This window comes from Mesoplodon mirus (assembly GCF_964341445.2).
Source record: "Mesoplodon mirus genome assembly, chromosome: 11".
Classification (NCBI taxonomy): Eukaryota; Metazoa; Chordata; class Mammalia; order Artiodactyla; family Ziphiidae; genus Mesoplodon; species Mesoplodon mirus.
This window is the reverse complement of record NC_138987.1, coordinates 45662520-45689594: the sequence shown is the minus strand read 5'-3', so window position 1 is coordinate 45689594 and position 27075 is coordinate 45662520. Positions and strand designations below refer to the sequence as shown.

Below are 27075 nucleotides of genomic sequence, written 5' to 3'. Positions count from 1 at the left end.
AAAAATAAATAAAATAATTAATTGAAAAAAACAAATAAACTGGACTTCATCAAAATGAAAACCTTTTGTGCGTCAGAGGACACCATCAAGGGAGTAAAAAGACAACTCACAGAATGGGAGAAAATATTTGCAAATCATGTATCTAAGTGCTTAATATCCAGAATATACAAAGAACTCCTTCAATTCAACAACAACAAAAAAACAAAGAACCCAATTCAAAAATGGGCAGAGGACTTGAACAGACAGTTCTCCAAAGAAGATACACAAATGGCCAGCAAAAGCACATGAAAAAATGCTCAGCATCACTAATCATTAAGGAAACGCAAATCAAAACACAGTGAGATACCACCTCAAACCCATCTGGATGGCTATTATCAAAAAAATGGAAAACACGTGTTAGTGAAGAATTTGGAACCCTCATACATTGCTGGTGCGAATGTAAAACAGTGTACCCACTGGGGAAAACAGTGTGTGGGTGCTTCAAAAAGTTGAACATAGAATTACTATATGACCCATCAATTCCACTTCTAGGTATGTAGTCAGAAGAAGTGAAAGCAGGGGCTGAAATAGATATTTGTACATCCATGTTTATAGCAGCATTATTAAAAATAGCCAAAATGTGGAAGCAACCCAACTGTCCACCAATGTATGAATGGATAAGCAAAACGTAGTATACCCATACAATGAAATATCATTCAGCCTTAAAAAGGAAAGAAACTGCGACACGTGCTACCACATGGATGAACATTATACTAAGTGAAATAAGCCAGACAGAAAAGGCCAAATACTGTTTGATTCCACTTACATAGGAATCCCTGTAATAGTCGGATCCATAGGGATAGAAAGTAGAAGGGTGGGTGCCAGGGCTGGGGACTGGCGGGGGGATGAGGACCGAGTGTTTAATGCTCAGAGCTGGAGAAGATGAGAAAGTCCTGGAAATAGTGGTAATGGTTATACAACAACGTGAACGTTGAACCATATGCTTGAAAGTTATTCAAATGGTGTGTTTCACGTTAATATATTTTGCCACAATAAATGAAAAGTAGAAAGGGGGAGTGGGAGAGAGAGAACTTTCTCGGAGGAGAGGAAAGGAAATGAGTGAGGTCTTTCCTAGTCGCCCTCTGACCCACATCCAGGCTCTACAGTCATAGCAGAGCCCAGTGACTTCCAAACGCTGGAAGGACGCCTGAGGCAGGCAGTCCTTCAGGCCCAGGTCCAAGGCAGCTCCTCCTGGGATTGAGATTTAAATTTAAGGATATTTCAGCTTCCTGGGAGCAGAGGCCCAAGGGCAAGGCTGAGGAGAAGGCTGGGGATGCATCAGCTTGGGCGAGGTCCCCTCCCTGTCAGCACCGCCCTGTGGTCACTGCCTGCAGACCCTCCCTCAGACGCCCAGGGCGTGCTCACCAGAGGAGCTCCCCACAGGCTCTGCCTTTACTGTGGGGATGAGGAGCAGCTCTTTAGGGCGTTTTAGGCTGAAGAGCTACTAAGTTCTCTATTAAGGCAGAAATCAGAAAGGGGAGGGACCATATTACCCGCTCCCTCTGCTTCCAGGGCAGCCCCGCACGAGCCTACACGGAGGCGGGTCCCAGCGTCGCTCAGTGCACCTCACCAGCGACCTGGCGTCAAGCCTGGGGGGCAGGATGCGGTCTCTGCACAGACTGTGCCTGTCCCAGGACCGAACCGGAGCCTCCCTTCGGGCAGGCCTTCACCTGGATGCTGAGGTCTGGCTGCCCAGCCCCGAGGCCCCAGGCTGGGCAGGTGTCCGCTCACCAGCAGCAGGCCCATGGTGTTGAGCCGGCAGAGCTCCTGGTTGATGCTGGGCGTGTTCGTGTGCAGCAGGGCGGCCACGAGGCGAGCTCCGTGCAGGCGGGCGTTACCCAGGGGCTCCTCCAGCACGCCAATGGTGGTCAGGATCGCCGCTTTCTGCAAACACAAAAGGACTGCCCAGTTAGAGCCTTGTGACCAGTGTGATCACCACCCACGTGTGGGCTTCTCTTTGACCTGACCCTGGTCGAAGGGCCAGGGCCGCTGCTGCATGACGTGGCCCAGCCGGGGAGGGGTCCTCAAGGCAACGTGGTCTGCAGGAGGAAACAAGGGGTCAGTCGGGTTAAGAGCCCCACCGCTCCCCTCAGGGTTCACAAGACTGAGTGAGGGTGGGCCGCTGCTCCTGGGTGCCTAGGGCACTCTGGTCTCAGCCTGCCAGCCGAAGGGATGTGACCTCCGCATGTAAGACAGAGGAGACTGACAACAAGGCTGGCCTCGTGAGACGAGGTGATCCCACACACGGAGCACAGTGCATCTACCTTTTCATTAGAATGTTCCAGAATCCCTGACTTCATGAGTCCTCCTTTCTAGTGGGGAAGGCAGACCACAAGCAAACTGATAAATGTAAGAAACAGTATGGTAGACCACGGCGGGTGCCAAAGAGAGGCACCAGGAGAGGCGAAGGTTGCTGTGCCTGGGGCACTGAGGTGGAGAGGGACTGGGTCTTCCTCACCATGACCACCGCTGCTCAGCTGAGCAAAGGGTCTCCCCTGGGACCCCCTGACCCCTTGGCTGGGTGCCCCCAACTCAAGAGGCACTCGGGCTCTCGGACCGCCCCCCGTCAGAAGGCAGGAGTTGCCTGGGGGGTGGCGAACCATCCAACTCTCCAAAGAGAAGATGGACACTCGGCAGATGCGGTCTGAGTGCGCTTGTCATCCTGGGCGGCGAGTGGGGTCCTTGCCTTGCAAGCGACCCAGCCCACGAGTTCTCCAGAGCCCCCGACCTTTGCTCAGGGCACTTACCTTTGGCGGGCTGAGCAGAAGCTGGTGGAAGTCCTTCAGCCGAGGCTCGATGCCGCGCAGGACGCCGGAGCTGACGGCACACAGCCTGTCCAGTCCCTGAGAGCAGGAGTCTAGCAAGCCCTCCATCCTGTGGACCAGAGGCAGCTGGACACAGGGACACTGGTCCCATCACACCACACCCCCTACCGACGTGCCCACCTGTCGTCTCCAGGGAGGCTGCTGACCGTATGGGGGTGGGGGCCGTGCCCAGGTGATGGCCCTGACGGGCTGTGGGCGTCACACCCCCGAACCAGCTCTGTTCCCTCCTCCCACCTTGAAAACCTTCACTGTCGACCCCACTCCTCGGCTGAGAAACAGACAGGACTGGCCATAAAAGGATAAAAAAGGCCACATAAAAAGATAAAAAAGCAAAGAGAATGAACTGGATCGTCTGTTTTCTGCATTGTCATGCTGTCCCTGCATCGCAGGCGAGGCCCTCACCAGAGTCCCCACTTCCTGCGGGAAGGGCCCAGCCTTCCTGGGCTCATAAAGATGAATAAGCAATATTCTGGTTTCTAACTAGAGAAAACGATGGTAACATCATAATTCTGTTTTTAGGTAATAAACTAATAAACATGTATTGGGTACCAGAGTGAGAGAAAGAAACTGCTAATAATCTCACCATTGAGATTAAGTCAATTTCTTGTTATTTTCTGGTTGTTCTTTTTCTTTAAAAAAACAGCACAGGCTATCAGTGCTGGGGGCTACAGCGAAGCTCCTTCCAGAGCGAGGACACGAGGGAACTGCAGTCTCCTTGGGAATCAGACCACCAGCACGGCATGTGACAGGACAGAGCAGACAGAAGTGCACACGCAAACACACGTACATATACACACATATAAACACACATACATACATATACACATACACACACATATACACACACACACGTGCTGGGGGTACTCATCGGGACAGTCCTTGGGGCCCACTGGCCATGCCGATTCTGCACACACGTCTACAAACACTTTGCAAACTGGCGACAGGGGGTGCCTTTGGGCTGAGGTGGGAATGTGATTGATGGCAAAGGTCAAAGGGGACTTTACAGCCATAAAGTTTATCTTTTCAACAAGGAGAGTCCATCCCCATGATCACCTGCATTGTTAGAAACATTAAAAGCACACACAGCACCCCCGGCCACGCCCCTGGGCCTCGCGTCACTGAAGTGGCAGCACCCTCCCTCCCAGGGGACACTCACCCCGCCCGCCGGGGTTCAAGCAAGGTCAGCAACACCTGGGTCCCGCTGACGAGGCAGAGCTCGGTCTGGGCTCCGTCAAACATGTTCCTCAGCAGCCGTTCCACGCAGTCCTGCCTGTCAGACACGCGCAAGGTCACCGCCTGGCAGGGGGATGCACAGACCCCGCCCCCACCCCCGCCGAAGGAGCAGCGCCCTGAATCCCGGAGAGGCCCCGCTCGGGGCTCGGGCCACGCACCCAGGGTTTTTAGGACACGGCTGCCCCGGGGGCCCGCACTCTCTCAACCTGCCAGGAGACACCTCCCGTGAGAAAGAGGCCCATCAAGTTAACTCTGGATCGGGGCGAGTTCCTCAGAAACGATCAGAGGAGGTGGCGGGGTCCCTGGCCCCCAGCCCAGGCCCCCCAGCGCCGCGGGCCACACTCACGACTCCAGCACCGTGAGGAGGGGGTCTGGCTCTGGAGCCTCCTGCAGCTGGCTGCCCTGCTCCCTGCCCAGCCTGACGATGTCGCAGAGCGTCTGAGAAGCGTTGGACTGCCTCTGCAAAGACGGGGGCGAAGAGCTGCCTTCAGGGCCAGCCTGCTGCACGGTCAGAGCGGCTCCTGTGGCGGGTCCGCTGAGGCGCTGGACTCGAAGTCGGTTCGTCTCAGGGACACCTGGCCTGCCTCTCACCGCAGGGCGCAGATCTGGCCACCGCCCAAGAGCTCCCACGGGGCCTCGACGGTCGAGCACGCCACGCAGACATCGCTCTATACCCTCTGACAGACACCGTGAGTGTGCCCGTGGTACTGACACAAGTGGCTATTAATACACAGGGTGGGTCCTGTGAGCTCATGAAAACAGGACAGTTGCTACAGAGAAAATAAAGGACTCAACTTTTCTAGAGAAACATTAAGCCCATAAAAATTCAGAACCTCTGATTCAGTGCCTTTGCCAGCCATGTGGGCATGAGTCTGTGGAGCAGATGAACAGGGTCGGAGAGAAACTCAGCCGCTGGTGCGGCGCAGGGAGCACCTAACAAGCAGCCCTGACGTGCACGCCACGGGAAACCGAGCTGAAGGAAGTGCTTCATGACTGTTTTAGGCAAGACTGAAAGCAGCCAGGTTGCCTCCGCGGCCTCCCAGCTGCCTCGGGGACTGGGAAGGGGCCAGTGAGCTCACAGCGTTCACACTGGTGGAGGGGCATCTCCCTTCCCCGATCTGGAGCACAGACACCCTTGCCCGGCTGCCTGGCCAGGCCCATGGGCCAAAAGAGCCCCAAACAGCACAGCCAGGCAGCAGCAAAGGCTCAGACATGAGTCAGCACCACCGTTCTCCAAAGTGCTAAGGAGACCATGCGTGTGCAGTTGCGTGCAGTTGTCACGTGTAGGAAAAGGCCTATCGGGATATACCCCACACTCTCAACTGTGATACCGCAAGGAGTGGGCAGGGGCTGAGAGAAGGAGCCCCACTGCCACCCCACACGCTCCCTCCGGAGCTCACGCCCCTGTAGACCCCATCTCCTCGAGCACAGGCTAGAACCAGCACTCACGGGGGTGGCAGGCCAGCGAGGACTGTCACCTGTAGGTCAGGTGCCTGCCCCAGAGGACCAGCAGCAGGCTGCGAGCTGCCCTGCGGAGAGGCCCGGGGGGCATGGGCCAAGGGCAGCCTCAGCCAGCAGCCCTCAGGAAGCTGAGTCCTGGCACTTCCCTGGTGGTCCAGTGGTTAAGACTCTGTGTTTCCAATGCAAGGGGTATGGGTAGGGGGCGTGGGTTCGATCCCTGGTCAGGGAACTAAGATCCCACATGCCACACAGCCAAGAAATAAAAATAAACAAACAAACAAATAAATAAATAAAATAAGGAACTGAGTCCTGCAGAGCCACAGGTGACCCTGGGGGTGGACCCTCCCCTCGTTGAGCCCTGAGGTGACCATAGTCTTGTGAGAGACCCTGGGCAGAGGACCTGTGACCCCTGGCCCATAAAAACTGAGATAAAAAATACTTACTGTTATAAGCAACTAAGTTTTGGGGTCATCTGTTACTCAGCCATAGATAACTAATACAATTCTATTCAGCTTGTTCTTTTATAATATGTATGTACTATATTTTAGAAAAAAAAAAGTCTACAAGTCAGTGCTTGATTAAAGGAAGAAGAGCATCTGAGGAAAGGAGTGACTTGCCCCCTCAGACAGCAGTGGAGAGTGCGCTCCGCCAGCCCTGAGCGAGGGGCTCCTGCTCAAAGGTGGGGTCCACGAGCCCCGTACTCACATCTTCATCCTGACTCGGATGGATCAACTCCACCAGTCTCTGGATGATCTTCTCTTCATTAAGCCACTGAAAGGGAAAATGAGGCCCGTAAGTGACTCCGCTCACACCTGACGAAATGGAAGGAAAGTCCTTCAGTGCAACAGAAATCCACGCGCCAGGTTCTGGCACAGAGATACTTCACCCAACACGTGCGTCCACCCAGACCCAGAAAGCACAAGCAGTGGCCGAATTCTGGAGTGGCCCGAAGACTGTAAAGGAGGGAATCCCCTTCCACATGCCCTAATGGCTCAGACTCTTAAACACACGCGAGCTCTGTTTTTAGGACGTCTCCGAAGCGGAGCCGGGAGCCACCCGCGCCGGTGGGGCTCTCCCAGCACACAGCCAGCTGCTCCCTGCAGCGCCCGAGCCTTTCCAGGTCAGTCCGGCTCCCCCACGCACTTCCTCACCCACAAGCGGGCTCAGTGCCGTAAGGGCCGGCTTCCCACTGACGCTCGACGACGGCTGGCGTTCTCGCTGCTCCCACTGTGCCACACCAGCCGCTACGATGAATTCTTAGTGGGAAGCTGCTCCACAATGGAGCGAGTTATGAATCTAAGAGTGACAACTGCCACCTAATTCCAGGAGCTGGAAAACTGTCAAGAAGGACCAATGGTTTACTTATTCTATTTTAAGCTGCATTACAAACAAAACCTGCCAAACAGCAGCAAACTGTGTGTCCAGCACTCATTTCCTGGGCTTCTCTGGGTTGAGCATCCTCCCCTTTTCTGGGAAAGCCCTCAGGGAGCTATGGGTAGCCCTCTCGCTGTGAAAACTGGCAGGACAGACACAGGCACACGCTCCAGGACAAACAACAGGCCAACTCTGGTCTTCGAAACTTCCCTGCATGGAATCCTCTTTGGCAACTGTTTCTTCTCGGGCACATACTCGGGCACAGGACCAGCGCCCAGTGGAGACCTAGCAGCCCCGGGGGTGGGGCACAAGTGAGGAAGCCCACTTCTTCTCTCTGCTAATGAATGGACTGAGGCAGGACAAGAGAAAAGGTGCAGACGCCAGACCCAGTCTCAAATACAAGCCTTGACGAGAACCCCTGAGGGGTTCTCCTCCGGAGGGGAAGGTCCTGCTGGGTGGAAAGCTGGGGTGCTGGGCACCCTGGTGCTGCTTCACCAGCTCCAGCCTCCTTATACCAGGCACTTACTCCACACTCGGAGAATGTGCAGAACCTGCGCAGACGGGGAGGGGCTCCAGGGAGGAGGGGGCCCACACACTCACATGCAGGACCTCCTGCCGGAGCCCGGCGGGCTCTACGCAGCTGACCAGGCGCAGCAGCAGGTCCATGAGGGCCGAGGTGCCAATGTGCTTCAACAGCAGGCTGATGAACTTGTCCTTCTTCCTCAAGAACACAATCACCTGCAACCAGACAGCCCCTGAGAGGTGAGCAGGGCAGACCCTGACCACCAGGAGAAGCTGCCCCCAAGAACTGCCATGGGAAAGATTCATTTTCAACAACAGTGAGCAGAAATAACGGAAAGACGTAGAAAGAGTTGTAAGAAAGCCCCCTCCGCCGCTCCCCAGCAATGACAGGCAGAGCCCTGAACACAAGCGAGTCCACGAGGCGGTGGGGGCCTGAGAGGACCCCGGGCTGGCGGAGTTTGCCACACACCGAGACTGGGCACCAGTGCAGCCCCAGCACCCGAGTGAGATGGCACAGCAGCCACTCCACATGCACCAGCTCAAGTCTTCCCAGCAGAAATGACCAGTGCAGACAGAGCTGAGCCTGGGGTGGCCATCACTGACAGCTCCCGGACAGGGGACACAAACCCAGAAAGCTGACAGGCCCCACAGGTGGCTGAAGGGAAAGGACTGAGGTTTCAGAAAAGCAGAGGCAGAGGGGTGCGGCTGGCTGGTGACCAGAGCCGACAAGACACGACGCAGCTGGCTGGCTCAGTGTGCAGTCACAGGGTGTGGTGCCTGAGCGCAGAGAGATGGGAGAAGCCCAGGCAGAGGCCTTCTTGGCCACGTGTTGGCAAGCTCGGCTCAGTTGGCCACAGAGACGAGGTGCCTGCGAGTCCAGGCCACTGCACAGACCCAGGACTCTACTGGGGGCAACGGGGACACGGAAGAGGCAAGGGATCCCAACCATCCTCATGCCAGAATCCTCATGCCAGAAGTGAAGGGGAGGAGGGGAAGGAGGAGGAAGAGAGAGAAGAGAGGCAATAGGGGTGTGGGGGCGGGGGCGGGGGCGGGGGTTCTTTGAAAAGCGTGATTAAACTCCTAGAGAGAAAGACTGAAAACAGCAGAGAAGCCTCCAGGGAACATCCCTACACACCCTACAGATATAAACACTATTATAAGAGGTTATCCCGAACAAGTTTATGCCAATTTCTGTAAATTTGGAAAAATGAAAAACTTCTTTGAAAAACTCACTTACGTAAACTGACAAGAAGAAAGAGAAAATCTGGAGTTCTAGAGCGTCAAAAGAAACAAAATCTCTAATTAAAAGCCTCCCCATACAGAAGACTCCAGGCTCTAAAGGCTTTACTAGTGAATTCTATCAAACATTCAAAGAAAAATAACCCCAATCTTATGCAGGACTCTTCCAGGGAACATAAAATGAGAGAAGATGCCCCATATCATTGTATGAGGACATAAAACCTTGATTCCAAAAACTTGATGTGGGCACTTTAAGAAAAGGAAATTATATAAGGACCTACTGTATAGCACAGGGAACTCTACTCAATACTCTATAATGGCCTATAAGGGAAAAGAATCTAAAAAAGAGTGGATATGTGTATATGTATAATAGATTCACTTTGCTGTACACTTGAAACTAACACAACATTGTAAATCAATTATACCCCAATAAAAATTAAAAACAAAAAAGAAAAGGAAAGGAAATTATAAGCCAATCTCACTGATGGCCACAGATACAAAAATTCTTAAAAAGAAAGCAATATGAAAAAAAGCATAATATATCACAATCAAGTTGGGTATATTCCAGGAAATCAAGGTTGGTTTAACATTAGAAAACTTATCAGTGGAATTTACCTATTAACAGAATAAAAAAGAAAAATCATATGATGAACTCAATAGATACGGTAAAAACATTTCACACATTTCAACATTCATGTTATAAACTAATAAGACTAGGAATAGTCTTATAAAAAAATCTACAAAAACTCCACAACAAACAACATACTTAATTGTAAAACAGTGAAAGCTTTTCCTCAGAGGCAATAAATAAAACAGAGGCCCACTATCACCACTTCAATTCAACAGTGTATTAAAGGTTCCAGACAATGCAACAAGGCAAGAAAAAGAGACTAAAAGTGTAAGATTTATAAAGGACAAAATAAAATTGTCATTAATCACAGATGGTATGATCTTATACATAGATTTAAAAAAAGAATATAAGGAATTCCCTGGCAGTCCAGTGGTTACGACTCCATGCTTCCACTGCAGGGGGCATGGGTTTGATCCCTGGTGGGGAACTAAGATCCCGCATGCCGTGCAGTGTGGTCAAAAATAAAAATTTAAAAAAATGTAAAAAGAATATAAATTATTAGAACAGCAGCTTTATTGATAATTTCCAAAAACTGGAATCAGCCCAGATGTCCTTCAACATGTGAATGGTTTAACACACTGTGTTCCATCCACACCATGGAACACTATTCTGCAATAAAAGGGAATGTAGTACTGATACATACAACAACTTGGATGACTCTTCAGGGATGTATGCTAGAAAAAAAAGCCATAAGGCTATATGTTATATGATTTAATTTAAATAAGTTTGAAAAAACAAAATTTCTGAAATGAAACAGATGAGTGGTTGCCAGAGGTTAGGGATGGGTGAAGGGATAGAGGCCAGAGGAAGGTGGGAGTAGTTATAAAAGGGCAACACACAGGATCCTTATGGTTTAAGAACCGTTCAGTATCTTGGCTGATGGTGGAGACACGAACCTACACAAGTTATAAATTGTATTGAACTTAATACATATACACACACAAATGACTACAAGTGAAATGTCAATGTCCTGGTTGTGATCTTCTGCTAGTATTTTACAAAATGTCACCACTGAAGGAAACCAGGCAAAGTGTACAAAAGATAGCTTTATATTATTTCATAAAACTGCATGTGAATCTACAATTATCTCAATAAAAATTTTCAATAAAAAAGACACTGTTTAGAATAACGTGAAAATATCAAGTACCTAAGGATAAACATAACGAAAAATATGTAAGACCGCTACCCAAAGAACTTGGTTACTGAGAGAAATTAAAGAAGCCCTAACTACTCAGCTTTTTGCTACAGCACAAAAGCAGCCATAGATAATATGTAAACAAACGGGAGTAGCTGTGTTTCAGTAAAGTTTCTTTTACAAAATAGGGGCAGGCTGGTTTTGGCCTGTGGGCCATAATTAGCCAACCCCAATCTATAGGAAATGCAAGCCTAATCAAAATTTCAGCAGGTTTTTCTGGGGAACAGGGGAGAATGTGGAAACTGACAAACTCACTCTAAAATTTGTTCATCCTAAAATAATGCAAAAGGCAAAGAATAGTAAAAATAACCTTGAAGAAAAACAAAGTGAGAGGACTAATTCTATCAAACATCAAAACTTAAAAAGCTACAGTAGTTAAATAGTGCTGTGTTCATAATTACAAACAGGACAGTAGATCAGAAACATATACACACGTGATTGCTTGATTTATGACAAGAGGGACACTGTAAAGCAATTGAGAAAGAATGGCCTTATCAATACAGTGCTGGGTCAACTGGATTACCATATTAAAAGAAATACTTCAATCTTACACCATTTACAAGAATCAATTCCAGGTAGACTGTAGGTAGAAATATGAAAGGTAAAACAATAAAGCTTCTAAAAGATAACACAGAAGAGTAGTAAGAGAATTATCTTTATGATTTCGAAGTCGGCAGAAGCTTCTTAACAAAACAACAACAACAACCAAAAACCAAACAAATAAAAAGAGTTATGACTTGGACTATACGAAAATCAGGATCTCTGCTCATTAAAAGATACCATTAAGAGAGTAAAAAACAAAACCAAACCCAGCAAGCAGAGTGGGAAAAGATGTTTGCAACACAAAATCAACAAAGGGGGAATTCCCTGGCAGTCCAGTGGGTGGGACTCTTGGCTTTCGCTACTGAGGGCGTGGGTTCAATACCTGGTCAGGGAACTAAGATCCTGCAAGCTGCGTGGCACGCCGCACCCCCCCCCCAAAAAAAGAAATCAACAAAGGACTTGTATCCCCAAAATAGAGAGAATTCCTACAAATGAAAAAAGAAGAGACAGCCTGATAGAAAATGGGCAAGAGACTTCACACAAAAAACATCTAAATGGCCAATTAATATATGAAAAGGTTCTCATCCTCACTAGTCACCAGGGAGATGCAAACTAAAAGCACAATGCTGTTATATACACCATCAGCAGAGATAAGATAAACCAAGTGATAATATTAGTCAGGGCTGGAGAGGAAGTGGAAGAGCAGGAACTGCCATGCTCTGCTGCTGGGACTGCAAACTGGCCCAACCACTCTCACTTCAGCCATTCAAGCTGACCACACATACATCCTAGTTACGACCATGTGGCGCAATGCCTGGAGAAAAGGAAGTCCTTATATTTTAGAGATACACACTGAAATATTGACAAAAGAAATGACGTGCCATCTGGGGTTTGTTTTGAAATAGTGCCTGGGGGATGGTGAGCAGGGAGAAAGGTGAAAGAAGACTGACAAGGCCGACTCCTGAAGCAGGTAACAGGCACAGGTGCCAGCAAACCTCATGCCCCTTCTGTGCCATCTACGGTGTGTGGTGCCGAAGCACGCACCTGCAAGGGCAGATGCAAGGCAGGAGCAACCGTGGAGCAAACATGGCCTCCAGGAGGCCCACGCTCCAGCTGAATGAAACGAGTTCACTCCCTGCTTTACAGAAACCTATTACTAGGCATTTCCTTTTTTTGGCTGCACCGCGTGGCTTGTGGGATCTTAGTTCCCCAACCAGGGATCAAACCCATACCTCCTGCAGTGGAAGCACGAAATACTAACTGCTGGACGGCCAGGGAAGTCCTAGGCATTTCCTTTTATTTGCTTTGAAACAATAAGTGCCCTAGACATACAGGCACCCGCCACCCACACAGGTGCAGCAGCAGACACCCTAATGTCCTGCCATGATGCAGGCATGTCCTGGATCTCACACCCATGACTGGTCAGTGACAGGACGAGCTGGCCTGGTTTGGGGCCCTGCGCAGCTCCCAGGGGTGGCAGAGGTGCTGCTTATTTCAGAGCCGGCCAGAGGAAGTCTCTCTTGGGAAGCCACTTTCTTAATCAGATCCCAGCTCCCACAGCAGCGGCCCACACTGCTCCACGTGGGTCCCACAGAACAGTCAGAAGCCTGCCCCCCACAGCCTGATGCACGGGTCACACAGCAGTGGCTGAGGGCAAGATGCGACGGCGTCAGCCACGCCTCCCTCCCACATCTCGCGGGCTTGGCGGATGAGTACCTGTTCAGTTCTTCTTGCAATGAGACTGCCTATGGTCTTGCTGAAAAAACTGGCGAGGAGAGGATTGAGAGGCGGCTCACGGTTCAAGAAGTCGTAAAGGAGGTTGAGCAAAGTCTCGTCCCCTCCCAGCCTGTCGCTGATCTGCGGCACGTCACACGTCAGCAGCTCACAGGCTGTGTTTGGGTACCTGAAGGGGCACAGTGCAAGCAACTGGAGGTGAATGAGACTTCCCCACCGCTCAGAAAGCTACTTGAATAATCTGCCTCTTAGGAAGCAGATCCACAGGCAAAAACCAAACATGGCTAGACCTTGGAACAGAATAAAAATGTGATTATTCTGTGACCAACTGGTATTTTTGACTACTAGAACCTCAATGTTTTCATCATACCTTTTTCTGGCTCCTCATACCCTAAACTCTGACATCCCACATTTTCTGACTCTATTCCCATTCTCTACGGAACCTTTCCTAATCTTTTGGCTTCTCCTCTGCCCTCGTACTCACCTGCCATGTCTCTCACCTCCATCAGGTTCGTCCTCCCCTCTCCATGCCTTTCCTGACCCCACAGGTCAACAAGCACAGATCCAGCTTGTTCCCAGACTGAAGAGATGCTTCATCAGCAGTTTACAATGCAGTACCAGTTCTGAAGTGTTATGCAGGCAAATTATTATTAAGAAATACCAATATATGTAAACGATGTACTATTCATTTGATAAAAATGATCAGACAGGGGCTTCCCTGGTGGCGCAGTGGTTAAGAATCCACCTGCCAATGAAGGGAACACGGGTTCGAGCCCTGGTCCGGGAAGATCCCACATGCCGCAGAGCAACTAAGCCCGTGCACCACAACTACTGAAGCCCGTGCACCACAACTACTGAGCCTGCACACCACAACTACTGAAGCCCGCGCACCTAGAGCCCGTGCTCGGCAACAAGAGAAGCCACCGCAATGAGAAGCCCACGCACCGCAACGAAGAGTAGCCCCCGCTCGCCACAAATGAAAGAAAGCCCACGCGCAGCAACTAAGACCCAATGCAGCCAAAAATAATAAATAAATAAATGAATAAATTTATTTACTTAAAAAAAAAAGATCAGACACAAAATACTCCTGATCCCATTACGTGTAATCCCATACCACTGTGCTCCCTGCCTGGCCCTCTGACAGACATGGGGTCACTGCTGTGGTCCTGGGACAGGCCTACCCAATGTCCTGCTGCATCCAGGACAGAGTCCACCACAGCAGTGCAGTGACAATGCCTGGTGCCACACTCAGCACATCTGGGAACACAGGTGAGGGTGCCCAGGGCCAGAGCAGGCAGGAACCTGGCAGGAGCATCCTGTGGGGCTGACTGCCCCGGAGCACACCTGGCACCAAGCTACATGGGACATGCTGTGCAGCCTCAGGCACCTTACCTAACGTTTCTGTGTCTAGGCTGCTTTATCTGAACATGGAGGTCTGAGTGTCCACCTTCCCCACGAGGCTGTATATAAAGCAGAGCAGCAGCGCCTGGCACACAGTAAGCCTGGGATCAAGGTCAGCCACTATGACCCTACGGCTCCTGGTAGCCACCCACACGGCCCCAGCAAGGGCCTAACCCCAGGTGGTCACTGTGGTCAGCTAGGGCCTGGGTTTGAGAGTCTAGAGGAAACAGCTGGTGGAGCGCGCGGCCGGCCCAGCGTGGAGGGGAGGGGACAGGATCTCAGCCTGGCTGTGGGGTGGGTGCTCCCCGTCACCCAGAGAAGAGGGCCTTCTGAAGCCAAGCGGGCAGCCAGGTATGAGGGAACGCCCGATCCACACAGAGGGGCCCAGACGAGGTGTGGCCAGTGGCCAGCTCATGGGGTCGTGACGAGGATGAGATGGGGCAGCTCCGTACCGTGGACGTGCCCCACGGTGACCAGCACAGCAGACAGTGCAGGGCCGCCAGGGGCAGAGGCCAGAGAGCCTGCCCAGAGTGCAGCACCCAAGGCCGGCACGAGGCCCCACAGGACACGGGCGGAGAGGTGCCCACCAGACTCCAAACAACAAGACTCGCCGAGCAACAAGGGAGAAGCACGCCCCAGAGAAAGGCACGGAAGCTTCTCCAGAGCACACGGAAAGGCTCCCATGCAGTCTCTGCGTGTGTGCACGCGCACACACACGGATTGTGCACGTGTGTGGCGAGCTGAGCCACAAGGTGCTGTTGTACTTATTAGACAAGGTTGCATCGAGGTGGAGGGGCTGAGATCTCTATCAGTAGTTTATAATTATTCTTCAGAAAAACAGGTACTGCTCTAATAATTTATATAATTTATGCAGGGAATAGCCATTCCAGTTAAACACGGCAGATGGAACATAGACGTCTGTGGCCATAATGCAAAGAAGGAAAGACGAGAGAGGTAGAAACTACGTGGAATGAACCTAGAGGGTGGGCGGCCAGGGAAGCAGGCCAGGCGCACGAGGCAGGTCTGTGTCTCAGGGTCCTGGGGGAGGAGGGTGGACAACCAGAGACACAGCTCATGAAACCGAGAAGGACGCTGTGGAGTCCTCCAGGGCACAAAAGCCTTTCTGTGTCCACCATTTCTTGTTCGTAGGAAACAGGCTTCATTCAGCCTCCCTGACATTCCACATGTTCCAAAGGGCAGGTTCAGACAGTTGCTAATCAGGGAAGGGAGGGGCAGTCAAGAACCAATGGAGCAGGCCCTGGTTCCTCCTCAAGGGATACACATAACAGTATCCTTGAGCTCTTCAGCAGAACTAAGGCCTCCATCCAGGAGGAGGACAGTAACTTGAGGCTGAGCCCAAGATTCCTGGAGCATTGCTCTGTTACCTGACTACCAACCAATGAGAAGAAAGCCACATACTCCGCAGCCCTCACCCCAAATTTTCCCTATAAAACTTCTCCCTTGAAATCGGGGTGTTTGGAGTTTTTGAGCATGAACCACCCATTCTCCCTGCAGGGCCCTGCAATAAAAAACCTTTCTCTGCTCCAAACTCTGACATTTCAGTGAGATTCCCAGCCCCTCCTCCTTGTTTTGTTTGCTTATAGTTTAATACTTATTTACTACTAATTTCTCCCAAACTCTTTGACTATAAAACTCTCCTGGATTATTAGTGCTGCTTCTGAGATTCCCCTATCTTAACCCAGGGGATAAAGTTACATTACTGGGAAATTCCAGAGCAACAGGATTAGAAAAGGCCCTAAAATGCCCCTAAGGAAAGCATCAGACTTGTCAGCAGCAGGGCTGGAACTAGGAACTAGAAGATGTGAATGAAAAATGCTGCCCTGTCAGTAAACAAAGGGTGCTGCAGCCATCAAGCCACTAGAGCCTCCCGGCCGCCCTGCCCCGTGAGCCCTGAGAGAACTCGGGAGAGAGAAAAGCGGCTCAGCCACAGCAGCCACCCTCAACGATGGGAAAAGCACAGGATCCTGGCCCTAGACAGCTGAGGTGCAGATCAAAGGAATGATTTCCATGAGCCCAGACTCCTCTTTTTTTTGGCTGCGTTGGGTCTTCATTGCTGCACGCGGGCTTTCTCTAGTTGCAGCGAGCGGGGCTACTCTTTGTTGCAGTGCACGGGCTTCTCATTGCGGTGGCTTCTCTTGTTGCGGAGCATGGGCTCTAGGCGTGCAGGCTCAGTAGTGGTGACTCGCGGGCCCTAGAGCGCAGGCTCAGTAGTTGTGGCACATGGGCTTAGTTGCTCTGCGGCATGTGGGATCTTCCCGGACCAGGGCTCGAACCAGTGTCCCCTACATTGGCAGGCGGATTCTTAACCACTGCACCACCAACCAGGGAAGTCCCGAGCCCAGACTCTTGCATCTTTCCATACACAGAAAAGTGCTAAATTCCTTAACTTAAGATGTCTGGTTTTCTTTAATGAACAGTAAGCTTTTGAAGTCCCGACTACCTGGTCTTTGTTGCAAAAACTCCTATATATCCTGGCCCCTCCCTCACTCTTTAGAGCTGTCCCTCAGAGCGATCTGAGAGTCCTGGCTCCAGGGCTTGAAGTCCTTAGAAATTCCGCCAAATAAAACATAATTCTCAGCTTTTAGGCTGTACGTTTTTTTTTTTCAGTTGACGAAGACACCTATAGAGTCTTCAAAATTTCAGGAGACGCATGTCCAGTCTGGACTGGAAACCAGAGGGAGCTTAGAGCCAGCAGGAAGGAGAATCATGCACTCAGGCTGCGCCCCAACCTTGCCACCCACGCAGACCTCCTCAGGAAGCTGCCAGGGAATAGGATTTGCCAGGGGAAGGAGACAAAAAAGAGGAAGACGAAATCCTGGAGCACGGAAGGTGGACTCAGGAATTATCAGAGCGAGTCCAGGAACCATAAAGGCGGGGATTCATTCCCTCTCCCCACTTCACGCCTCCCTCTGGGCCCTGCCCTGCTGCTCCCGAGGGGCTCAGCTGGGCAACTGGGCTCAGCCGTCCTCTCTGCTCTGCCCCTTAGTGCGGCAGGCAGGGTTATTTGGTGGGGGTGGGGGTGGGGTCCTTCCTGGGGTCCTGCCCTGACCCAGCCCTGCTTCCCCTGGGCGAGCAGTTCTAACTCTGATTTGGAAAAAGGAAGCCCTCCATTCAGAGCTAAGACAACATCCCCCCACCACCACCGCATGAGGAACAGAAGTGGTAACTTGGCGTCCATCTGTTGGCTTTTCTGTCTGATTTCTCAAATGGTTCAGCTCTGCAAAGTGCACAGGAATCTCAAGAAAAAGGCCAGAAGCGTCCGCAGGGTTCTCAGGCTGGACCAGGTGGCCAGCTCCCAGCCCAGGGCTGCTCCACAGAGGTCTCACCTGCATGGAGCAGCCTCTGGCTTTAGCAGAACAGCTAACCACTCAGGGCCGCTCCTCTGGACCCGTGTGGCTCGGGCACACTCCCTGCTCTCGGGAAGGGTCTCTCCGTAACCAGCCTGCAGCCACAAGGGTGAAGCCACACCAGCTGGGCTGCAGAGGCACAAAGGCGGCTGGAGGAGGAGCTGCCGCCCTGCCCAGGCGGCCTGGGGTGGCCATCTAGAGGCCGAGCAGCACAGGCACTGGCTCGGCGCTCTCCGCCGTGTCACCTGCTGCTGCCGCACGCTCCAAGGGCCGAGCTGAGCAGCTCGACAGAGACCTACGGTTCAAAGCCTGAAACAGGGCCTATCTGTATCTTCGGCATCTTTAAAAAATGATCTTGACCCCACTTCTTCCTTCAGCTACTACCTCATCCATCTACCCAGCCTATTCCTCTTCTCAAAAAGGACGTTTTGATTTAATTTTAATGAAAAGCAAATAAATTTTTAATAAAAGCAAGTTAATTTTAAAATTACTTTTTAAATTAAAAGCTTTTTACTTTTTTTAACAGGTGATATGGGGACTTCCCTGGTGGCCCAGTGGTTAAGACTCCACACTCCCAATGCAGGGGGGCCTGGGTTCAATCCCTGGTCAGGGAACTAGATCCTGTGTGCCACAACTAAGACTCAGAGCAGCCAAGTAAATAAATAAATATTTTTAAAAACCAAAAACCAAAAACAGGTGATACGCACAAATGCTTTTAAGACTGTATGACGGGGCTCGTGAGGAAGAGCAGCCCCCTCCTTTCCCACTCCCACATCCCACTCCTGAGACAGTCACCAGTCTCCTGGCATTTTTTGTATTACTGACGTCCATGTTTCCAAATAAAATACAAGTACACTTCTTCATCTAGCAATTTGAGGTATTACAAATTGACCTCCTAGGGTGGAAGACGAAGATGTAGCTCTCACGTCTCACGTCACCCTGCCCTGCCACCCCACTGCCCCTTCCCCACCTCTATAGAATTATACCACAATTTTTAGTTAAATCCATGTCCAGTGTTGCCCTCTGCATGAACATGCAAACACTGTTCTATTTGCTTACTTACACGCATCCTTCCCTCAGAGTTAAAGGTTTTCTCACTGCCCTGTTTGCTTTGTTTGTACTCACCCACTGCTAACCTCTCCCAAACTCTCTCCTGGCTCACTGATGCCACGCTGGGACCCCTCCACCCAGAACCACAACATGCTGCCCCAGCCCTTCTCCCCGTCACACTGTCGCCAACACCCTCCAGACAGGGAGACCCTCGACGGGTCAGCAACAGGACACATTTGGGGGTGAGAGAGTGAAAGGAATGGGGCCCACTAACGGCGATGCTGAGGTAAGAGGCGCTGACCGGGCACATCTCAGGGACGATGGCCTCTGATCTATCGCAGGTGATCACCATGGCCCCAAGCCCCTGGCTCCTCCACAAGCAAGCCCCCGCCTCCTTCCAGAGCTCTCCTCTTCCAGCGCCGGCTGACTCCCTGTCAGAGGGGCGCGGTAGACTACCACGACTGCAGCACTACTCCCCATCACCCCATCCTTCTTTATTTGCCTCCTAAGTCATCAAAGACTTTCTGTAAAAAGTAAAGGGCCAGAGAGTCAATATTTTAGAACGTCTATGTTGTCATGGCCAACGGGTCACGGATGTGTCCAACAAGACTTTACAATGAAAATGACGGACAAGGAAATGTGAATTTTGTCATTTTCATGTGATATTATTATTTTTCTATTTTTTCCAACCATTAAAAAATGTAGGGACTCCCTGGTGGCGCAGTGGTTGAGAGTCCGCCTGCCGATGCAGGGGATACGGGTTCGTGCCCCGGTCTGGGAGGATCCCATATGCCGCGGAGCGGCTGGGCCCGTGAGCCATGGCCGCTGAGCCTGTGCGTCCGGAGCCTGTGCTCCGCAACGGGAGAGGCCACAACAGTGAGAGGCCCGCGTACAGCAAAAAAAAAAAAAAAAAAAAAAAAAAAAATGTAAAAACCATTCTCAGCTTGCAGGCCTCACAAAAACAGAATCTGACCTCAGGCCGTAGTTTCCCAACTAAGACTTTACCACCACACGCCGACTCCCTGTGGGACACGTGAGCAGCTGAGGGCACCCTGTCTGCCCTGAATCCCTCTGCATCACTAGCCCCAGCTCCCCCGCTTCCCAGAGCCTGCTCGGGCCCAGAGAGGCACCCTCAGAGCCAGAGGCCGGCTCTGCTGTCCTTCCTGTCACCTGAGGCCCCACCCATTCACACTCTGTCCTCACTCCAACCCTTGTCCTAAGTCCTTGCCCTGTCCCTTTTGTCGTCCCCTAACATCCCAGCCGACTGTTGAATGGAACATTTTAGGAAAAACTCTGAGAACGGTCAGGATCACTAATGACACAAAATATGTCCTCCAGGCCCAAGACCCCATGGTCGAGCAGTCAGATGCCGCTTGTCTCTGGGGACTGGCTGTTTCACCAGTCAGGCCAAGGCTGCACCCATCGGCCTGTCAGGGCTCAGCCTTTCTTCAGCACATATTCACCCAAAACGCTCCAACACAGCGCAGCTTGCTATAACCCAGAGTGAGGAATCACACACAGGAGATCCCCAAACCTTCAACATCACAGAAGCAAAGCCCACCGGAGGGGCCTTCTCACGTGTCAGGCGGGGCAAACGTGTACGGTCAGCCACTCCGTCAGAAAGCCCGGCTCTGACCGTCCTCAAGCCCCGCCCGCTGCCACCCTGCGCGCTGCCCAGCTCCAGGCCACTCAGCGCCGCGGTACATACTTGAAGCGGACCTTCTCTTCCACGTCCAGGGCCGGGTCCTGTGTGACGAGGCTCACCAGCTCCTCCATGCTCTGCTGCCTGCACAGGAAGTCCAGCAGCTTCCGGTTCTGGGCCTTGCACTCCTGCAAGATGTCATCTTCATCCATTAACTCTCGCAGCGTCACGTCCTCCTTATCCAGCAGCTTGTCGACGTGGGACGTGGTGTTCAAGTCAAACTTCCAGAACATGGTGACGCCCACAGAGCTGCGAGCAGACAAGAGGGTCACTGCCACCAGGTGCGAACCCGCCTCAGCAACCCCCGCACCAGGTCCCGAAGTCCACCCACAACAGGGCCTGGGCTGCAGGGGGCACTCCCCCATGTACGGCAGGACAGCTCAGCCTCCTGCCCTCCCGGGGGGCCCCCGGGGCTCCCACCACCAGCCCCTGGGCTCCGAGGCCAACACGTGCCGGCCTCCCACACGTCCGACGGGGGACGCCCCTCCACCCAAACAGCGAGACTCACAACCCTCCTCCCCAGGGTCCAGCCCCTCCTCAGCGAGCACTGGACATCTCTCCCCAGACGTCTCTGTATCGTATATATTTTAAAGTCTCTGTATATTATGTTTTGACATCTTTAAAAAACTTTCTGATTGAGAAGACACTGCCCCTCCTGGGCGGCCAACTCCTAGAGATGGCAAAGGGCTCCCAGGAGCACTCCTGTGACCTGCAGGCTGACCCCCCGGGGCCCTCCTCCTCTGTGGGCCCACACATACCCAGGGGACTACGTTCCACTGCCGTCATTATCCCAGGGCCAGGGGCCAGGCAACCAGGAGCCACCCATGTAGCTGAGAGCCCGCCGAAATCATCCAAGCAAGCTGACCCGAAACTGATCACCCTGTCCAGCCTTGCCTTCCGCGTGGAAACCCCAATAAAAGCTGCAGCCTCGGCTCCGCCCTGGCTCCTCCCCCTTCTGCCTCCGGCCCCCCTTGGGCTTCCTGCATGTGGCCCGCGTGAGGTCGGTACCTCCGGCCTCCAGGACCCAGCAGTGTAACGAGCTCTGCTTCCCTGTCCCTCCGACGCCTCCCCTCGTGGCCGTACCCGCCTGGCCATCCCTTCCTTACAGGACACAGAACAGCTCCCAGCACAAACCTCAGCAGGCCACGCTCAGGACAGCTCCCTCTGCTCGACCCTCTGCCCCTCTGCCATCCCCACCTACTCGGCCCCTTGTTTCCTTGCGTCACCTTGCTGAGTAAGCCAGGGCTGTCCCTGAGGCCCCCACCTCCCTCACATGCACACACCGAGTCCTAGGTCCTGTCACGCCACCTAAGGACTCTCGATCCACCCACCCCTTCCCCTGCACCCCACATCACCCTCTGCGGGCTCCTGCTGTCTTTGCCTGGACTCTACAAGGTCTGCAGCACTCAGTGAGTCTCATATGTCAGTCTGTGGGCCTAGGTTGGTTTGCAACAAAGTTTTCGCTGTTGGATACAAAATGAAAAACATGAAGCCTGCATCTTCAACAAAGTTACACCTGTATCTTGAGATCACCTTTTCAGTGTTACACAGATCGCTACGTGCAAAACCATGCTGACAGTAGACGGGACTTACCTAATCGCTTTACTTAAAAGAGAAAAGGACTTCCCACGTGATGTGAGCCCCAGTGTGTCTGTGCATGACGCCCAGCTGCCCAGGAGTCCCGGACACAGGCCCCTCAGCTGTACAGCCACACCCTCCACAGCCTCGTCTTTGCTGCGTCAAACTCACTTTCCCAAAACACAGACACACGTCTTCACGTCCCTCTCACGGTGGTTTAAAGCCTGTGCTGACCCCAAATGCCCACCGCTCACCAGGCCGCCTCTCCCAACGTGCCTCCAGGTCCTCTGGGCACTTCCCGCTGCCTCCCCGACCCCAAGGATGCCGTGTCTCTCTTCCCAAACACACCGCACTCTCTGCCTTTGCCCTTCTGCGCACACTCCTGTGCTCAGTCCCTTCACTGACAAAATCCCACCTGCTTCGCCAGACTCAGAGGTGGGGTCTCTTGGACTTGCAGCGCAAGGGACTCCACACGCTGACCTGCACTCAGTTTCCATCTAGGTCCTAATATCTTCCTTATTTCTCTCGTGAGGAGTGCAGATGGGTATTTGTCAGTGTTAGTTACAGACTCTGGGGGACCAGAAATAATGATTACTAGATGTACCTTCAGGAAAAGATGGATGTCCCCACACACACATCAGGTGCCCTCTCTCCTAAGGCCCTACAGAATGACTCATATGCTTGGATAACATACAATCCAGGGAAAGAGGGGAACCAGAGGGAGGACCCCCACCTAGGCAAGGCTTTGTTTCCAAACAAGAACTTGCCAGACATGGCAGCTAGAGGTGGCTTCTACGCGTCCTGTTTTCAGCGAGAGTGGGTGAGTGTCTTGAAGTGAATATAGGGTATCTTGAAGTCTGCCTTGTCTGACACTATTACAGCATACCATTCTTGTGGTTTATATTTGCTATATCCTTTAACATCCTTTTACTGTCAACCTATTTGTATTTATATATATATATATATTTTTTTTTTTTTTTTTTTTTTTTTTTGCGGTACGCGGGCCTCTCACTGTTGTGGCCTCTCCCGTTGCGGAGCACAGGCTCCAGACGCGCAGGCTCAGTGGCCATGGCTCACGGGCCCAGCCGCTCGGCGGCATGGGGGATCTTCCCAGACCGGGGCATGAACCCATGGTCCCCTGCATCGGCAGGCGGACTCTCAACCACTGCGCCACCTGGGAAGCCCCCTGTATTTTTATATTTAAAGTGGTGTGATGAATTGGGAGATTCGGATCGACATGTATACACTGATGCGTATAATGTGGATGACTAACAAGAACCTGCTGTATAAAAAAAATAAATAAAATTCAATTTAAAAAAAAGTATGATCCTCAAAAGAGTCATATAATTCTAAAAAAGACTTGAGACAATATTTTATAAACTATTTAATTTTACTCATATGCTTTGTTAATTCATTGAAAAGTACATATTTAGCACCTATTATAAGCCAGAACTGCATTATATATAGGGGTTATAACAGTGAGCAAAACAAATACAGTCTATGACTTCACAGAAAGTTCAGCCTACTAGGGAAGTTTTGTAATGATTATATAATCATGCAAATATATAATCAGTTATACAATATTTAAAATTTTAGGTACAACAGGTATAGAGAGCTATGTAAATACATGATACAGGGGCAGAACTCAATGACTAACTGGATGTGGGAGAAAAAAGGTCAAGGATTAATCTTGGTTCTCGACTGCATACATAGCTGGAGACGTTCACAGATATAGGAATCTTAAAAGATCATTACATTGCACAATTTCACAAGGCATGTTTCACATGTTTGCAGTGAAAATCATTAACTTCTTTGGCTTTGTACACAAGCTTGATATTCATTTGAAAGATCTAAGAAAATCTGGCATGTACGCAATTGGATGTATGCATGGTAAACTCAGGTAAACAGTTTGAGGTGGAGAAATAAATGAAGCCACAGAGAATAAATGAAGCCATGAGATTGTAGAGAAAAGATATAGCATGAGGGCTTCCCTGGAGGCGCCTGAGAGCTCGTCTGCCGATGCAGGGGACACGGGTTCGTGCCCCGGTCTGGGAGGATCCCACATGCCACGGAGCGGCTGGGCCCATGAGCCATGGCCACTGAGCCTGTGTGTCCGGAGCCTGTGCTCCGCAACGGGAGAGGCCACAACAGTGAGAGGCCCACGTACCGCAAAAAAAAAAAAAAAAGAAAAAAAGAAAAAGATATAGGATGAGAAGAAAATAGCATCTGTGAAGCTAAAATATTTTAAGGCCTAATAGTGTTCCTGAGCAAAGAATACAGACTAAGAATAGCCAGATAAATAGAATGAAAATCAAGACAGTATGCTAATTAGCTTAATGGTGGTAATTATTTCATAATGTATACATATATCAAAGCATCACATTGTACACCTTAAATATGTACAATTTTTATTTGTCAATGATACTTCAATAAAGTTCTTAATTAAAAAAATAAAAATAAAAAAATAAAGTGTTTCTTTTTAAACAGCAAAGACTGATTGATAAGGTCTTGCTTTGTTATTCCGTCTGTTATTCTCTGTCTTTTAATTAAAATATTTAGGTCATTTACATGTAATATGGTTGGGTTTGAGTAATTTGAAAAAAATACAACACACTTGCATGACACTCTCAATAAATGAGAAATAGAAGGGAACTTCCTGAACCTGATAAAGGGCATCTACTAAAAAACCTACAGCTATCAGCACACTTAATGGTGAAAAGACTGAATGCTTTCCTCCTAAGATTGGAACAACAAACTCTAACCACTTATATACAAGATTGCAGCGAAGGTCCTAGGTAGTACTATAAGACAAGAAAAAGAAATAAAACACACACAGATTGAAAAAGAATAAGTAAAATTTTCTTTACTAACAAATAATATGATTGTGTAAGCAGAAATGCCTAAGAAATCTATAAGGAAAAGAGCTACAAGAATTAATGAGAGTGAACAGCTAGCTTACCAGTTACAAGGTCAATATCCAAAATGTAATTGTATCACTATATACTAGCAATAAAAATTGGTAAATAAAAAATATTTAACTTCTGCTAACGACATTCAAAAACGTGAAATACTTCAGGATAATTTAATAAAATATGTGCAAGATCTGCACACTGAGGGACTTTCCTGGTGGCGCACTGGTTAAGAATCCACCTGCCAATGCAGGGGACATGAGTTCAATACCTGGCCTGGGAAGATCCCACATGCCGCGGAGCAACTAAGCCTGTGTGCCACAACTACTGAGCCTGTGCTCTAGAGCCTGCAAGCCACAACTACTCAGCCTGCGTGCCACAACTACTGAAGCCCGCATACCTCTAGAGCCCGTGCTCCGCCAACAAGAGAAGCCACCACAGTGAGAAGCCCCCACGCAGCAACAAAGAGTGGCCCTCACTCACCACAACTAGAAAAAGCCCAAGCACAGAAACAAAGGCCCAACACAGCCAAAAATAAATAAATAAATTTATTTTTAAAAAAAGATCTGCACACTGAAAACTACAAAACGCTGCTGAGAGAAATTAAAGAAGACTTAATGGAGGGATATACTATGTTCATGGATGAGAAAATGCAATATTGTTAAGATGTCAGTTTTCCTTAAACTGGTCTACTGAGTCAGTGCAACCCCAAATAATACCTAGCAGGTTTTTAAAAACAGAAATTGATAACTTGATACTAAAATGTATATGGAAAAAGACCTAGAATAGCCAAAGCAATTTTGAAAAGGAAGAACAAACTTGGAGTACTAACACCACCTATTTCAAGACTTACTGTAAGGTGAGATTAATCAAGACAGTGTGGTTCTAGTGGTTCAACAGAACAAAGTAGAAAAGTCCAGAAACAGATGAACACACATATGGTCAAGTGACTTTCAATAAATGTACTAAAGCAATTTGATGCGGAAAGTATAATCCTTTTCAACAAATGATTCTGAAAAACTGAATATCTATATGTAAAATGACCTCAACCCTTACCTCACATCATACACGGATCACAGGCTTAACCATAAAAGCTGACACTAAAATTTTTAGAAGAAAACTTAAGAAAAAAATATTTGGGGGGACTTACCTGGCAGTCCAGGGGTAAAGAACCCACCTTCCAATGCAGGGGACACAGGTTTGATCCCTGGTCAGGGAACTAAGATCCCACATGCCACGGGGCAACTAAGCCCACGCGCCACAACTACTGGGTTTGCGCACCTCAATGAAAGATCCCGGGCTTCCCTGGTGGCGCAGTGGTTGAGAATCTGCTTGCCAATACAGGGGACACGGGTTCGAGCCCTGGTCTGGCAAGATCCCACGTGCTGCAGAGCAGCTAGGCCCGTGAGCCACAATTACTGAGCCTGCGCGTCTGCAGCCTGTGCTCCGCAACAAGAGAGGCGGTGATAGTGAGAGGCCCGTGCACTGCGATGAAGAGTGGCCCCCGCTTGCCACAACTAGAGAAAGCCCTCGCACAGAAACGAAGACTCAACACATAAATAAATAAATAAATAAATAAATAAATAAAAATGGAAAGATCCCGCATGCCTCAACGAAGATCCCACGTGCCACAACTAAGACCTGACGTAGTCATAAAAAAAAAGATAAATTAATTAATTTAATTAAAAATAAGATTTGTGAACTTGCGGTAGATAAGATACAAGAAAAGACAAATTAAAGAAAAAAAAACTTATAAACAGCCAGTCCTGGTGTCTGAGGGATTCTCTGGGCCCAGCAAAGGGATCAAGCTTCCAGAGCCTGAAGACAAGGGTTAACACCCCAAAATATGGACTCATTTTCCACTCTACCTTCATTGGCTGCATCTCCTAATACCTGGCAAGCAAATGCAGTATTGCCTCACAAACTGATTGCTTCTCTGAGGTACCCACCAGTGTATTTGGGGAGAAGAAGCTTCGAGAACAAGTTGAGGAGTGGCTGTCCTTCTATGAGACTGGAGAGATTCCACGAAACAATCTGCATATCATGAAGGAGGCGTTCAGGCAGAGGAAGCAGCTGCCAAGATTACTAAGGAAGCTGGAGAAACAGGAGAAGAAATGCTTGAAGAAGGAAAACAAACAGTTGGCTGCGATTGCCCTGGTGTCTTCAGAGAACAGCAGTAAGACCCCAGAGGAATGTGAAGAGACAAGTGAAAGACCCAAAAGGAAGCAAAAGCAAAAGCCCCAGGAGGCTCCTCAGGAGAATGGAATGGAA

At 50.2% G+C, this 27075-nt stretch overlaps 1 protein-coding gene across 8 annotated transcripts in view; it reads right to left on the bottom strand.

Moving 5' to 3' along the window:
* The window catches only part of PPP6R2 (protein phosphatase 6 regulatory subunit 2), an 85210-nt gene that overhangs the window by 19284 nt on the left and 38851 nt on the right, over positions 1-27075 (bottom strand). For 6 of the 8 annotated variants that reach the window (XM_082636983.1, XM_082636986.1, XM_082636985.1 and 3 more), the window contains exons 3-11: positions 21673-21780; positions 20324-20566; positions 12779-12965; positions 7533-7670; positions 6264-6329; positions 4444-4556; positions 4021-4134; positions 2787-2913; positions 1771-1923 (exon numbers count right to left, since the gene is read on the bottom strand). In XM_082636983.1, the coding sequence (XP_082493109.1) occupies positions 1771-1923; positions 2787-2913; positions 4021-4134; positions 4444-4556; positions 6264-6329; positions 7533-7670; positions 12779-12965; positions 20324-20566; positions 21673-21737 (1206 nt within the window). In that variant the 5' untranslated portion in view covers positions 21738-21780. Of the gene's footprint in view, positions 1-1770; positions 1924-2786; positions 2914-4020; positions 4135-4443; positions 4557-6263; positions 6330-7532; positions 7671-12778; positions 12966-20323; positions 20567-21672; positions 21781-26753; positions 26899-27075 lie in introns of all 8 variants that reach the window. The other 2 variants (XM_082636988.1, XM_082636987.1) reach the window with 2 other exon arrangements.